Source organism: Sabethes cyaneus, chromosome 2, assembly GCF_943734655.1.
Source record: "Sabethes cyaneus chromosome 2, idSabCyanKW18_F2, whole genome shotgun sequence".
NCBI lineage: Eukaryota > Metazoa > Arthropoda > Insecta > Diptera > Culicidae > Sabethes > Sabethes cyaneus.
This window is the reverse complement of record NC_071354.1, coordinates 146730012-146745721: the sequence shown is the minus strand read 5'-3', so window position 1 is coordinate 146745721 and position 15710 is coordinate 146730012. Positions and strand designations below refer to the sequence as shown.

At 38.2% G+C, this 15710-nt stretch overlaps 1 protein-coding gene across 1 annotated transcript; it reads left to right on the top strand.

The window, feature by feature from the left end:
- The first annotated feature begins 224 nt into the window (after nucleotides 1-224).
- Nucleotides 225-13559, top strand: LOC128736156 (uncharacterized). The gene is made up of 8 exons (XM_053830636.1): nucleotides 225-318; nucleotides 528-727; nucleotides 1460-1694; nucleotides 1764-2179; nucleotides 6899-6920; nucleotides 12422-12621; nucleotides 12770-13004; nucleotides 13071-13559. The coding sequence occupies exons 1-8, from the start codon at nucleotides 237-239 to the stop codon at nucleotides 13496-13498; spliced, it is 1818 nt and encodes a 605-aa protein (XP_053686611.1). The 5' UTR covers nucleotides 225-236; the 3' UTR covers nucleotides 13499-13559.
- Nucleotides 13560-15710: the final 2151 nt, after the last annotated feature.

The window sequence follows — 15710 nt, the reverse complement described above, 5'->3', positions numbered from 1 at the left end:
AACCGTAAACGCGTACATCCTCTATAGTCTATATTTAGCGGACGACTAATGCAAACGAAGTGAGAAATATTGAGCGTGCTTCTCTCTGTTATCAATTTGTTATTCACGCATACACGTGTTGCAGCGCCATTAGTGTTTCGTTTTTCCTATCATCATCGATAGTATATTAAAAGGAAGTGATATGAAAAGGTATATTTCTTCGCTCATCAGTCGTTACCATTAGTCCGGCAAAACAAATGCAGAATTTCAAAATTGAACATTTACTGAAACTGTTATACTTTTCTTTATTTCTAAAACTAGGAATGGGATTAAATGCAGGTAAGTAAAATGCCAATTTCACTGGCTTCAGATATGGAAACACATTCAAAGAACCGCTAATAGCCTCAACAATATACATCACAGGAACATAATCAGTTAATGATGTATGATTCGCTGCAGCTGTTTTGAACTGTCCTTAGAATGAATTGAAAAAAAAACATGCATTGTGATTGAAGATAAGAATTATTACGCATATTATTTTCTTAAAGGATACAGCTGGACCCCGTGGTCCACTGATCAGGGAACTCCACCAGCCGGTGTATACGCTGGAAATGATGAAGAAGGATCGCCGATCTATATTGGACGAGCTTATCATAATGGCAATGAATTACCAGCAAAAGTGATCCCTAGCAAACGAGCGGCCTATGTTTCACATGATAATAAAGACACTTTCAAATCACATTTCGAGGTAGGTACTTTTGTACTTTTGTACTGTTGAGAATAATAAGCGAAAAATAGCTTCCGGTTAGCCTAACTGTCAGTGAATAAAATCATATCCGCAAGAATTAATTATTCGCTTGTAATAGAAATGAAACTTTGTAGCTGAAATTAACTAGGTAGGGTAGTTGATCCAATAGTTGTGGTAGTACCAATAGTTGCGCTCCTATTCATTATTAATGCATATTTTCGTCACCGTAGCCTTTTAGATAAAACAATTACATTCATTATATAAAACAGGTTTTTAGAAGTATTGGTAGTTAGACTACACAATTTAAAATTAAAGCATTATTTGCAAAAATGCCAATTTTCCAAAATCCAACGCGCAGTTGGAGCGCGCAACTATAGGTGCTCATCTATAGTTTTGCTACGATGTTTTTTCACTTAGCAACCTAGCAATGTATATGGAATACCACAATTAAAGGAACATCAAACTTAATTAAGGAAACATTAGCGCAACTGCTGGTACAATATAATTGAATCGGAAAATTCATTTTTTCTTTATAAAGCTTCTCGCACAACGAAAGCAATTGTCTTGCCTTGTGACAAATACCTTGTATTGGATAAATTTATATCCCACAAGCATTAATTGAAGCATATAGCTCAATAAACAAGCAAAATGAAGTTATATTGTGCTTAGTGGCGCAACTAATGGATCATCTACCCTACCGATTTTAAAACTCTAAATTGCTAAAACGTGCAGGTATTAAGTGGTCAGGGGTTTACTTGGGAGCATAGCAGTCATGGACACGTTCCACACGGTGCAGTGCTTTGCGGACATTCGAAATCTGGAGAGCCACTGTACATCGGTCGTGCTCGTCGCGAAGGAAGTCTAAATCTGGGAATTATTAATCGGTCTCAAGGCGGTTTATATGTTTCAGTCGATGGAGTTGAACGCAAATGTATACATTACGACGTACTGGTTGGCCCACAGACATGTAATTACGCAACCTGAGAATGAGTACCGTTTCCGTTTGATGACATTACGAATGTAATTTTTTTTTCAGCTTACTGGCTACATCATGCTGCTGCTGCACCAATTCCGCCGGGTGCAACGTTAGCCGGATATGACAGTGACAACTTTCCGATCTACGTAGGTCGTGCCTACCACGAAAGAGATCAGTTGCCGGCTAAGGTAATTCCGAGTAAGCAGATTGCCTATGTAACCCACAATGGACAGGAAATTCCGAAAGATACGTTTGATGTGCTTTACAACGAGAACGTCGCCTGGATTCCTTCGGGATTAGGTAGCATCCCCCCGAATGCTGTTTTAGGAGGACACACTTCGGACGATGAAAGACTTTATATTGGTCGTGCCCATTATATGGGGAGTTTATTACCAGGCAAAGTTGATCCTATTCAACAGACGCTGTACATTTCGTATGGTGGAAACGAAATTGCATTAAAAAATTATGAACTGTTAGTTGAAAACTAAGTATTGCGCACTTAATGTTCCTTGATTTACTTGTGGTTTGGATAAAAGACTCGATAAAGTACGTGAATATAAGTTTAACAAAAGTTTAAAAGTTACAGTTTCTGATAGTATTTTGATTACTGCTTATTTGATCCAATATAAACGTAAGTTATGATTGTTCAGCCAATTACAACCAGTAATTATATTATTTTTTAATTATGAAGAAGTAATTAGGTACTTTAGGTACAAGGTACCTGACAATGAAATTTTTCTGTTCATTTCTACTACTACCCAGATAACACAAAATTGTAATAGAAAGTTTACATTAAGTCGCATGCAAGACAATTTTACATTGGAATTGCATAATGATAAGAGTATACCAAAGCAAAGTGTACAATAAGTTATTTTACAGTCGTGCATGTCCTCATATACAACTTATGGCTGTGAATTATAAAGCAGCATGGATGATGTAACATTAGGTTATATCTTAATCGTATATTGAGGAGTATTAAGTTGCGTGTTCCAAAAACCGTTGTATTGAATGCAAGATAGAATTACAAATAATTGTCAAAATTTGTGCACGTATATTGCCTCCACTTTGGTATGTACTTATATGTTCTTATGTGGTGTGAAATATAACTTTTTCGTGCGGATATGATTTCGCATCCCAGTTGTAACCGAGCTATACAAAGCAAATTGTTTGCTGGGAACAAATATTGCGATGCTTTTGTAGTGCAATTAAATATGAACATTCAACTTGAAAATGTCGGCGTAAGAAAATAGAAATCATTTTTCGAGTATTCATGTCAAATTATACGGATGTCTTCCACATGCTCCGGGAGAAGAATCGGGGTGTAGGAAAGCATATTTAAAACTCGATTTACTTAATATCTGGACGCACTGTAGCTTTTGCTATAGCGCTCCTAGTGATTGGATTTGAAATCTTTTAACAGTAGTTTGTTTAGATGCCTTTTCAGTGGTTAAACTTTAATTACAATTCATTCGCTTTATAAAAGGTTATCAAAAATCAGGTGGATCACAGCTTGATCAAAGTGTCGTGAAGAGAGAAAAGTAGGCTCGACTTCCAGCTTGAAGGCGTCGTTGAACCTCCTTAGTCGTATTATTGTCGGAGGAGACTAGAGATCCGAAATATATGAATATATGATATAGCAAGTGGTTGGTGACACTTCCGGGTCATCGCTGTCGATAGTCACTGTCCGGAAAACTATGATGGTGTATCTTAAATACCTTTGGACACTTTACTTTTGACGTAGGACTACGTCTTACGGCAAGTTTTGAGATAGGGTGTCATTCCAAAAAATCGAAAAATGCGAGCGTCACGAAAAATGAAAGGTTTTGAGCGCTAATAGTTCAGCGGTTTTCCTATCGATTTTCAATATTCTTACACCAATCGATTGGAAAATCTTCTAAGAATTGACCCAAATGAAGAAAAGTATGGATTCTTGATGTTGAACTATTGAAAAATTGAAAATAATGAACCTATGTTTTACCAGAATTCTCGCTTCGTGATTGGTTGGAAGATTCTTTGCGATGATCTAAACCTATACCAATTTGATATCTGTGCTTGGGAAGTAAGCCAAAACAAGTGACCAAGTTTCCTCATTTCAACAAGATTTCTTAACACCGCGGTTAAACCTAGACCATTTTGATGTCCTTGCTTGGGAAGTACGTCAGAGAGAGTAACAAAGCCCCCTCGTGCCAACAGATTTCTTACGAACGCGATTAAACCTATTCCAATTTGATGTCTGTGTTAGGGAAGTGTGCCAGAAAAAATGGCACAAGTTCGTTGTCCCAACAGATCGAAAATTCTTGACTGCGAGACGATTAAACCTAGGCGAATTTGATATCTGTTTTGGAAAAATGTGCTACAGCTGTAGTGTTCAGTTATAATACGACTCTGTATGAATACGTATGCTTGCCGAGGAAGTGCTAGTGGAAAGATGTGCTGTTGATAAAATAGGATTGAATTCATAAAATCCCTTCAACGCGGGGAACCATGGGTAATAAAAACAATCTTTAATTTCTGTAAGGTAGCAGGAAAGCAATAGTTTGTGTTCTTGATTTTGTTAAATTGTTTTCAAATACACAATCTTTTGAGAATTGAACGTATGCAATGTTACTACGTTGATAAATGTTACATACAACGCATGTAGCATGTATATATGTTGCATATAGCATGTATACAGGAACAATCGAATGATTACAAGCATGAATACATGCTATTATCACTACAAAGAGACTTACGTAGTCCTGCGTCACCTATATATGCGGTCGTGTCTTGTACACAACCCCTCTGATTTTTGTTCTTACTATTACTTTACTTTACTTTTGTATGATGGTGTAGTTGAAGAAACGGCCTTTTATCCTGAACAAAAACATCCTCTCGTTGATCGCTTTCCTGTTCATGACGCGATCCTGCATTCTGCATATCACTACAAATCTTTTTCACAGCCCGTTGGTCGCTCATCCGCTCTGGTAAAATTAGGCCTTGCCGCCACGAATCCTCCACACCTTCTCGCCTTTGCGACAGATCTCCTGCAGTGTCACGATTGCAAACATTTCGGGGTACTACCAGTTACAGCAGCACCCTGTCACCACCCTCGAAATTCAACGATCAGCAGCTTCTAATATCAAACATCCATGTCCTTATTTCGTCGCTTGTATCCATGACGAATATTTGAGTCGGATTTCCTGTATTTTTTGTAGTAAGGTAGATTTAGGTAGGTTGCCTTCCTAGGCCACGCTACTGAGTTTCGCGATAGGGCTGTCATCTTGGGTTTAGTACCGAGACAACACATTTCCTAACTCAGCCGCCCGTTTCGTGTCGTCCCGTGGCTGTCGTGAGCCGCTCAAAACCAGAAGTACAATCGCGCACTTGGTTGAGGAATCGTGACATGAAAACAGGCGCTTAAGGCTGACAAAACGATTTCTCTTTTTAACACTCAACATCCGCACTAGCGTTTCCTTACCTGTTGGTATACGACCGTACCACGAGGAGCTAGAGATAGGAGTTGCTAGATAAGAGGCTAAGGACCACTATGCGGTTTATAAACCTGCAGATTCGCGAGACATCGGTGTTACGCATTACCCAGCCGGTCACTAACCAATTGTAATTGCAATACCTGAATTGCGCGGTATTTCTTTTTTATAAAAGTGCACTAAGAAACGTTTAGTTTGATATTTGTTTAGAAGTGCTTTTTCATTGATGATTTGATCGCTAGTGAAGCCAATCAAATACGAATAGCTCGTGTTTTGACTCATCGCGATGAGTAGCGATGATTTATCAATTTTTGAAAATAGGCGAAAGCGCTATCGGATATTGAATTACACCATCAAAAAAACTTGTACCTAAACTTATGTTGGTTTTTCAGTTAGACTATTAGCACCTGAGATACTTGGAATATTCATTTTTGCGATATAATAAATAAATGCACTTCAAAACATCAACGTTCTTCTACACCCAGAAAACTTTTAATCTCATAAAATTATTTTGACATGTTATTCATAATTTTTCAACATTAACGTTAAGTGCAGCATAAATCTTTTTTTCGTGACAATGACAAACACCAGCAACGTTTGCAAATGTTTACAAGATACAAGCGATTTTTCAGACATGTTGGCAGGATCAAATTTTGAACAGTGGCCGACGATATTTTTATTATCAGCCTTCATCGTTAGTCACCAGGGCTTGTTCGTTCACGTTGACTCAATTTTGATTCATTTGACAGTACCGTCTCAGTCGAGTAAAATTTGACTAAGGTATATATGGGACATTTGTAGAACCAGTTATTATCTACAATTTTGCTGAATAAAGTTTTACTGTATCTTTTGTATTTACGATGCTACAACGCTAGTACCTTGTTAGTGACTAAATGAATGCTCATTTAGTTACTAATGACGTACTAGCATTGTAGCATCGTAACTACAACAGATACAGCAAAACTTTATTCAGCAAAATTGAAGATGATAACTAGTTCTACAAATGTTCCATTTACAACTTTGTTAAATTTTTCTCGGCTAAGACAGTACTGTCAAATGAATCAAAATTGAGTCAAAGTGAACGAACAAGCCCTGTTAGTCACACAAGAAGATGTATTATTTTTCATAGCTTCGAACCTTCGAGGCACCAATTAATAATAATAATATTGCACCAGGTTTGCATTTCATTGAAACTAAAGGTTGAAACCATTCTGTTTGTCCGTGTGCCGTTTGAAGTTACTGGATGTGTATGGCGTCGCAAGAATATGTTGATTCCGTACCGTACCATTGTTGTAAGAGGATGTAATAAACTTAAGTTGCATGATAAAAGTTTTTCCGTTAGATAGTTTTCCGTCGTCCATAGGCTTACATGGGGGAGCGATGGTTGACTGCTCGCGGGTGCGGTTGTATATTCGCGTGTGCTCCGTTAAAAATTTCTTTTTCGGGAGTAAAATTTGATCGAATCGTCGAAAATATAGGTTCAAACGAAACATAAGTATTACCGTCACCTATTAGTAGAAAAAGTTGAAGAATTCTATCGCGAATCTAGTTAATTTCAAGTGATTTATGTTTACACATTTCAAATTTCGCCGATGTACACATGTTTGTGTGAGTGCGCGTTCATTTTTTGCTGCTGTTTTGTACGCTACGTTTGTGGATTGATTTTAGTTTTTTAGACAACGGGGCTGTTGATGAAATTACCGTGCTATTTAATTTTAAATTCATTAGTTTACAAGTGAGAAGGAACAAGGTACTGTATTTCACACAGTGATCGACTGCATTAGTTGTCGAGAATGTCCGAAAGGTTGATAACAGGAAAATGTACAAGATAGCAGTGTGATGTGTCATGTGTGAAAGTATATGGGAGAAGCGGATGGCGTTGCGCGGTTGCGCTTGATTAAAAAGAGTGGACAAACCAACACAAATAAAAAAGTAGTAGTAGAATAAGCAACGCGATCGCGCCTGTTTTATGTGTCTTCAGAAGGCACATTGAAGTGTAGCAAAGTGATGATGACAAAGCGTTTGCAGGCAACCGATGTGTGTGCTATATGCGATAACGTTATGTTACAATGCGCACTGTTATGTATAGTGCAGTAGGGATGTTTAAGCGTTCATCTGCTTGTACACTGAGAAAACTTTTCGTATAATATCTATGTCACTATAAAAACTATTTTTATGCCAATGAGGACGATGCTCCAATAATATCGTCGCTCTTCAGTTTGACTAAGTTAAGGATGTAAATGCTCCATCTCTTCAAGATAATCAGTTGGACATCACCCCGTTGTTGGGAAACATATTTCCCGAAACCGGTCGGTTTAAAAGGTAAACTATCCGTTTGTAAGAACTATTAGTGTTATGTCCCGTTCACTAAATATTGAGTAATATCTATGTGTTTCACACATAGATTTTTTCCAAGTGCCCAATAAATGAACTTTATGTGCCAAACAGTTACCATTTATGTGTTTTTAAAATTTACCTTTAAAATTTGCACATACTTTTCATATGCATATAATTTTCATGTGTACTTCTGGGCGGATTGTGTTTATATGAGGCACATAATAATCATAAGGATTTTCATATGGAAATTTTCCATTAGTTATGTGCGGATTATTTTGAGTGTATGAAACGAACATTGAACGACATTGGATTCGAACAGTAATAAAACGTTTAGAGTTATTTTGATGGGCTAACTTCTTTGTATTCATAATGATCAAATGTTATATAGACGCAATCAGGAATTTGGTAAGATTTTTCCAATCTATTTTAATCAGATTTAATTACATATCTAATTATATAGCTTTGTCAGCACACGCACACTTATGTTGATAGATGGTACAGTGGGCATGTGGACTGGCTTCTTTTCTTGCAACATTCGTCTGAAAACTTGGGTGAAGGTAGCGGTACATATGTGCCTGTGTGAGTTTTGCATGGTAGTTTCTCCATAATGTAGGTGTCCATTGGTTTTACCATTCAAGTATTTTCATGAGATTCTAATTGGAAAGCGGAAGTGATGAAAGAAACTTTTCTGTTCATACACATTGTCTAAAATAATAGATATAACATCCACCGTTTCTCCTATTTGAAAGTTTTTTTTAACATGATTAGGATACATAAATATGCACAAATCAGTAAGTTTGGTTTGAAGCATTAGTTACGCTGAATCATGGCATAAGATATGTTCGGTAGTTATTTCTGGCATTGGTTTTCGGACGGTCGCATAATCAACCCTTTTGCTTGCATTGTGTGGCCTTTTGAAAACCAATGCCAGATTTGCAATAGCATGAAATAATTATAAAATGCATATTCACAATATAGACCTTTCCATTCTTGTGTGTGTTGGTGCTTGAAAATGAGGCAAACAAGCATCAGCCCTTTGCCAAAATGACGCAAATATCATGTATATACACGCGTTTTTCGTGTTTGCTGTGTGGGTGGTTGAGCTGTCAGAAAGCTCTATATGCAAGATATGTTGATCTATTTTAGTAAACTATTAACACAAGGCATAACACTTATCGTTCTTACAAACATAAAAAGTATATTTACCTTTTGGAACGGGATGCCCAGTTGGGCATTACCCCGTCGATGGGCTAGTTGCCCGAAACCGGTCGGTAAAAGGTAAATATACTTTTTATGCTTGTAAGAACGATAAGTGTTATGCCTTGTGTTAATAGTGTCGTCAGTTCTTACGTTAGTGCAAAAAGTGAAGTTAAAAGCTTATTTTAGTAAAGCTTACGTTTCGAAACATAGAAAGTATCGACACTCAATTATCAAAAATTTCGTTTGTTCGTTGAATATGTAAATCGGATAAATCATTGAAAGAAGTATTTCCTTTGGTGCTGATTTCCGGTAGTGCCGTGCGCATAGAAAAGTTATGTCTGAAAGGATATTTTCCGGTTCGCAGACCCTTTTCGTGGTAATATTATTTTGAATATTTTTCGGCGTTCCCGGGCGATCAGTAATACTTATAAGCAGTGGTAACTCCCTTGGGATAATAGATGGCGTTAGTAGTATCGTCCTTTGCTGTGTATATGCGAACCTTCTACTATGCTCATTCTAGGTCTGGTGTCTTTGCTGAATCTGTACGTGGCTACACTTTCAAGGATATTTTTTCATGAACATGAACCTGTATCCCTTGGTCCCTCCTTTCGCCCATTCATTGTACTTTCGAAAGCTTATTGCAGGGTTTTTATATCGTGGATATGAAAATATAGCAAAACTCCCTACGGCCGGCTGTTTGGAGTTCAATTTGCTACTAATAATGACAATATGTATCGGTAAGGGCCCTACAATATTTCGACTGTTGGTTTAAACTATCTCCAAACATAAATCTGTCGACATAACTAAATTATCTTAAACAAGTTTTTCGAAACGGCCGGCTCAATAAAGGTCGAATATAAGAATAACGCTAAAAAATAAATATAAAAAATACATATAAAAAAACAACCGATCACATCACTTATCAAGGTGAATCCCGATCCAACGAAACCTACCTTACTAAAAAAATTTAACTCATTCCTGTAATCTTTGCTGGGATGCAGAGGTTAACACGGTCCCTAAACCAACAAAGATGACACTAACACTCCTTCCCCAATCCCACCTGATTGCAAGGACGTGGCCGGCGCAGTTATTGATCCTTCATATATCGAGTCACTGAATTTTGCATAGTGAGAATGACCGGCCACTCCCACCACATTCGTTTGATTCATTGTGCAATTTCACTGATTCGGATCAATCGCTGAGTGCAACCATTGATATGCGCAATCAGTCTAAGCTAAGCTAAGCTAAGTGTATGACGTCGCAAGAATATGTTGACGTTTGACAAGTTCATAATTATATGTGATACGAATAACGTTTTATATTTGAACGAGCAATATATTTTTTTGTAATTTTTCAAAAAATATGCTTGTTTACGTTTCATCGCAAAATACATTCTTGGTTGGATGAAGGCGATTAACAATGATTAGCAATGAGTGTGAGACAGAGATACCGAGCGAGTATTTGCGAGCGTAATCAATTCATATTTTGCTCATCAGTTTTTGCGTCGGCGATTCATCGCGAGCAATCAGGATACGATAGAGTTGCCAGTTGATGAAATTCAAATCACTGACGAACAGGTGATGAGCATTCATCGTGATGAGAATTTGCAACATTGGTGAGTAGTGAGAAGTGAGAAATAAGAAATGAAAAATTAAAAGTGAAATGAGAGTCAAAATGAGCAGCAAAACGTGAAGAAATCCGTGAAAGTATAAACGATAAGTGAAAAGTAAAAAGCGAAAAGTGAACGGCAAAAGTTAAAAAGCGAAGCACAAAAAGTAAATAGATAAACGTAATAAGTTAAAGTAGAAAGGTGGAAAGTGGAACGTAAAAAGTAAAAAAAAAACAAAGCAGTAATAGGTAAAAAGTAAAAACCAAAAATTGAAGTGAAGAGTGACAGATGATAAGTGAAATGCAAAAGCAAGCAAGTGAAAAGTGTAAAATAAAATGAATAGTGATAATTAAAAAGTTATAAATGAAAAGCGAAATGTGAAGAGTGGAGAGTGAAAAGTAAAAATAAAAGGGCAAAAAGTGAAAAGCGACAAATGAGAAGTGAAAAGTGGTGAAAAGTAAGAAATGTATCCTTCACATAAAAAGTAATGAGGGCACTGTTACTGTGTATAAAGAAAACGTTGTTTGTTTTCACAGACCTCTGGTTACTTTTGACGTAGGACTACGTCTTTGTTGACTATACTGGGACTGGGTAGCACTTTGTGAAAACGAAAATAGAAGTGTAACGTTTGAATGAAAGATTTCAAATGCTAATAACAACTAAACTACTGAACGAAACTGAACAATTTATATGTCGTTGGATAGATAAAATGACCAGCAATTTTTTAAGGGTGTAAGGGAGCATTTTTAAGGGGGACGTAAGAGGGGGGCTCCTATACAAATGAATCACAAATTTCCTCAAAACTCAACAACTAATCAAGCAAATGGAACCAAATTTGTAATGTAGGGGTTTCAGAAGGCAAGAATTTTTTCTATGGTAAATTAAGACCCCTTCCCTCTTTAGGAGGGGGACACCTCATACAAATAATATTCAAATTTCCTTATAACTCGAGAACTATTCGAGCCAAAATTGGTTTGTGGGGGTTTTTGGAGGTAAGATGTTTTTCTATGGTGTACTCTGACCCCTTCTTCTTCTAAGGCTCCCATACAAATGAAATATAAATTTCTTCATAACTCGAGAACTAATCAAGCAAATGGCACCAAATTTGGCATGTGGGGTTTTTGGAGGCATGAATATATTTATTTTATGATACTTTGAGGCCCCTCACCCCTGTGGTAGGAGGATAATTGATTACCAATTCAACCTTTATGATGGACACAAGTGATTTTTAGGTGAAATTTCTATGTCTCAAAGGTTGCAGGCATTGTACTTGTGAATCCCCGTCCACGTATTTTCAAAGCCAAGAATTCAAGAATTGAATCTGAATATTTCGATCTTCTCTGAATGTGAATGTTTAAAACTTAAACAATGGCACTCACAGATTCTTATAAACATACATATGCCAGAAATGCAGTTTACATTAGTCTTTGATCTGATGATCTGACATAGTCCTACGTCACCCATTCGTACAACCCTTAGGGTTGTATACCTTGATGGTTTTTACCATTTTTCCCATTCACGTGATAATCATCTTACTTCAATTTCCCCGTCATGTGATTCCCGTAACAAAAACCAGAATTGGACTAACTAAAATTAGCGTGTTTCTGTCTCTTATCATAAGCGTTATCTTCATTATACATACACATGCCGCTGCGCTGTTTCGTTTATCCCATCATGCACATACTATTGAATCAAGTGATATGAAAAGGTTTACATTTTTAGGACTCACGCCAGTAACCAACAAGCCGGCAGATAGGACACAGGTGTCGAAATTTGAAAAGTTAACTACAGGAAATTAGTATTCAAAATGAATGCAGGTGAGTCATCGTTTTCTGATCGGTGTTCCAATATATTTGAACAAGTGATACTAATATTCGACTGAACTGTCGTGAATCATATAGCAGTACAGCGCTTAAAAAAATAATGAACAGTGATTCATGATAGTCTGAAATGTTTGGTGAAAATGATTATAAATGTAACGATTAAATGGGTGGATCAGAATGTTATCAACCGGGGATTTGCAGTTGTGCAACAGAAAACAGTCATATCGATTTCAGTTGCTGTTCAAGATAAGAAATGTTATACGTTTCGTCTGTTTCTTGTAGGGTACAACTGGATGCCATGGTCCGTACATCAGGGAATTCCACCAGCCGGTGTCTACGCCGGAAATGATCAGGATGGTTCTCCGATCTACATTGGGCGTGCCTACCACGATGGCGATCAATTGCCGGCAAAAGTTATTCCTAGCAAGCAAGCGGCCTACGTTTCCCACAATGGACAAGAAATTTTCAAATCACACTTTGAGGTATTTTCAATCTGATAACAGTCAGCGAAAAAAATCCCCGACTGACTTTATCATTCATCGATAAAGTCATGTCCGCCAGACATATTTGTTCGTTGGTGACATAAGTGGAGCTTTTCTAACTTTAGAAATTGATATCTTTACCGTACAGGTATTAAGCGGTCAGGGATTTACTTGGGTGCATAGCAGTAACGGACATGTACCGGCTGGTGCAGTACTCTGTGGAAATACTATATCTGGAGAGCCTCTGCATATCGGCCGTGCTCATCACGAAGGAAGTCTAACTCCGGGAAAAATTCATCGATCTCATGGCTGCTTGTATATTCCATTCGGTGGAGCTGAACAAAGTTTTCTACACTATGAAGTGCTTATTGGTTCACAGAGATGTAATTTCATCCACTTCAAAATAAGTACCACCGGTATTTAATAACTTAATTATCGCGTATTTACAGCCAACTGGTCACATTGTGCTGCTGGTGCACCACTTCCACCGGGTGCCATTTTAGCCGGACATGACAGTGACAGCGCTCCGATCTATGTAGGCCGCGCCTATCACGAAGGAGACCAGCTACCAGCCAAGGTAATTCCGAGTAAGCAAATTGCCTATATATGCTACAATGGACAGGAGATTCCGAAACATTCCTTCGAGGTGCTTTGCAACGGAAACGTTACTTGGGTTCCGTCCGGATTCGGTAGTGTCCCCCCGAATGCTGTCTTGGGAGGACGCACGTCGACCGGGGAAACGCTTTACGTTGGCCGTGCTCACTACATGGGAAGTTTGACCCCGGGTAAGGTTCATCCCAGTCATCAGACGTTGTACATTCCGTATGGCGGTGGTGAAGTACCAATCAAGAGTTATGAAGTGCTGATTGAAAACTAAACAATATGATTGTCGAATGATTACATTTAGTTCTAAATAAGACAATGCACAATAAAATGCGTTTGAGTTTAAAAATTGCTATCTTGGTGGTATAATGGTCGTATCATGGTCTTTTGTTCATTACCAATTCGTAGATGATGATTGTTTCAGCAATCTAAAATGAATTATTTGACTGTCATTATTTAGTACGAATATTACTGACCGGGCATGAAGAAGAATCGTTTGCTCGAAAGTGCTCTGCTTTAAGGACACATATGATCTATCAGTCGCTGCTGGTCTAGGTTCCAGTTGATGGTGGAGAATGACATCAGCAACTCAAGGGCTTTGCGCAATGCATCATTCATGAAAGAAGTGCTCTCCCGTTTTTAACTTGGCATAGATTTCTTTCGCCGTCCTAAGGTTTCTAGTAATGATTTCGAAATCATTTGCGATGGCTAGGAGTTGGCTACTTCTTCGTACCTCTCGTTTCGGCGCCCGCTCGCCGGATCACACCTTCGATAGTGATATTGAATAACATAACAGGACAGTTCATCGCCTTGCCCCAACCCTCTGCGCGATTCAATGGAACTCGAGAGTGCCACCGAAACACGCAAGTAGCACATCATTCGCTCCAAGGTAGCTTTGATCAACCGCATCAGTTTGTCCGGAACACCGTTCTAGTGTATTATCTGCCATAGCTGTTCGTTCTCGAACATGTATGGTATGCTGCCCTGATATTCACGAAAATACGACGCGTGAGCACGCGGGCGAAAGAGGACCAGCTTTGAAGGCTCCTTCTTCAGCAGGCACGAGGCACACCTTCATTTTTTGCTTCAACAAATTACACAGCAAATGATACTCTTATCTCATCTTGCTTTTGCTATTTTCTTACTAACATGAAATTTTCTCTCCAGTGTTTAATTAAATTTTGATATAATTTCAAAATCGTTTAATTTTGGTTTTTTCATGATGTAATACCTGAAAAGATATCCGTTTTTATATTTTTTCTGAAAATCGAGGGTTAAGTTGACAGGAGAGTTACAGGAATCCATCGAATAAAGCGATGGGTGGCGCTGTCCCAGCAATCATTTTTTTGATTAATAGCTTATTCAACCGTTGTATAGCTAATTACCGGGTAACAAGCGCTTGATAACCCGTTCTTCAACAAAAGTGTTTGTTGGGGTCCATCCATTAATGCTAATATCTTTTGAAATGTGGCTTTTTCGAATGCATGTATTTTTAACCATTCTTTCAAGCAAACTCTTTCTAAGGATGGCATCATATTTCGTGAAAAAAAAACAACAAATATTAAATCGTCTTGACTTGGATTCCACCAATTGTTAGTTTCCGCTTCATTAACGCCCAATACTTCGCTATTAGACGGAACTGCGGACAATTTGGTGGATTCAGTTATTTTGGAATGATCCATTGTCGTTGCAACATTACCATTGTAGCACATCCTTGCTGTAAATGGACTGTTGAAGGATAACAACCGTTTGTTGAGGTACTCCCTAGTGTATGCTCTGAACTCATGATCATATCCGTTTTTTTCCTGTGTGGACTTATCACTGCGACCAGTATAGTTGATCTATTGTGATATCGCCCGGGTGTTTGCTGTATGACCTGCACTGCATTTCTTTTTGCTATAATCGCTACTAAATGAGCGATATGCTTATTAAATTTTATGCGTGCTTGTGTGTATTGTGGGGTTTATTACCCTTCATTCAAAGCTTGATCTACTTTACCCATTTATTCCTCACTGCCAGTACTATCCCATATTATAGCCGTCCGAGGACTCATTCGTTCCTCTGACCAGTACACTTAACTATAGGAGGGACTTTTGCACTGTCAAGAGTGGGTGAATTTTGAATTCAGCATGAAGGAAAAGTAAATGAGGTATGGGGGGGCCTGAGAATAAACCCATGCTAAAGTCACTGGACATTGAATGGTTCGATTCTATTAAGATTCGAACCCACGACCACTCGCTTGTCAAAGCAGACTCGGTAACCTTGCGGCTACGGAGCCCCCATATCCGTTATAAAAACGCTGGTTTTCTCGCCACTGTAACAGAACTCATCCGCTAAAACAAACTGAATCTGCTAGGAACCTTGCCGCTAGCGGAAGCCTTATAGAATTTGACCCCCGGTTTTTGAGTAACCTTCGTCAGTACATGGTTGAACCACTTACGAGACCTGGTTCTGGCCACTATTTGTTTGAAGCTTCGGTTGGGTTG

Coding starts and splice junctions, on each gene's coding strand:
- LOC128736156 (XM_053830636.1), top strand. CDS start 237: ATGCAGAATTTCAAAATTGAACATTTACTGAAACTGTTATACTTTTCT. Junction 2,180..6,898: donor TAAAAAATTATGAACTGTTA/GTTGAAAACTAA, acceptor TAAATTCATTAG/TTTACAAGTGAGAAGGAACA. Junction 12,622..12,769: donor TTTTCAAATCACACTTTGAG/GTATTTTCAATC, acceptor TTTACCGTACAG/GTATTAAGCGGTCAGGGATT.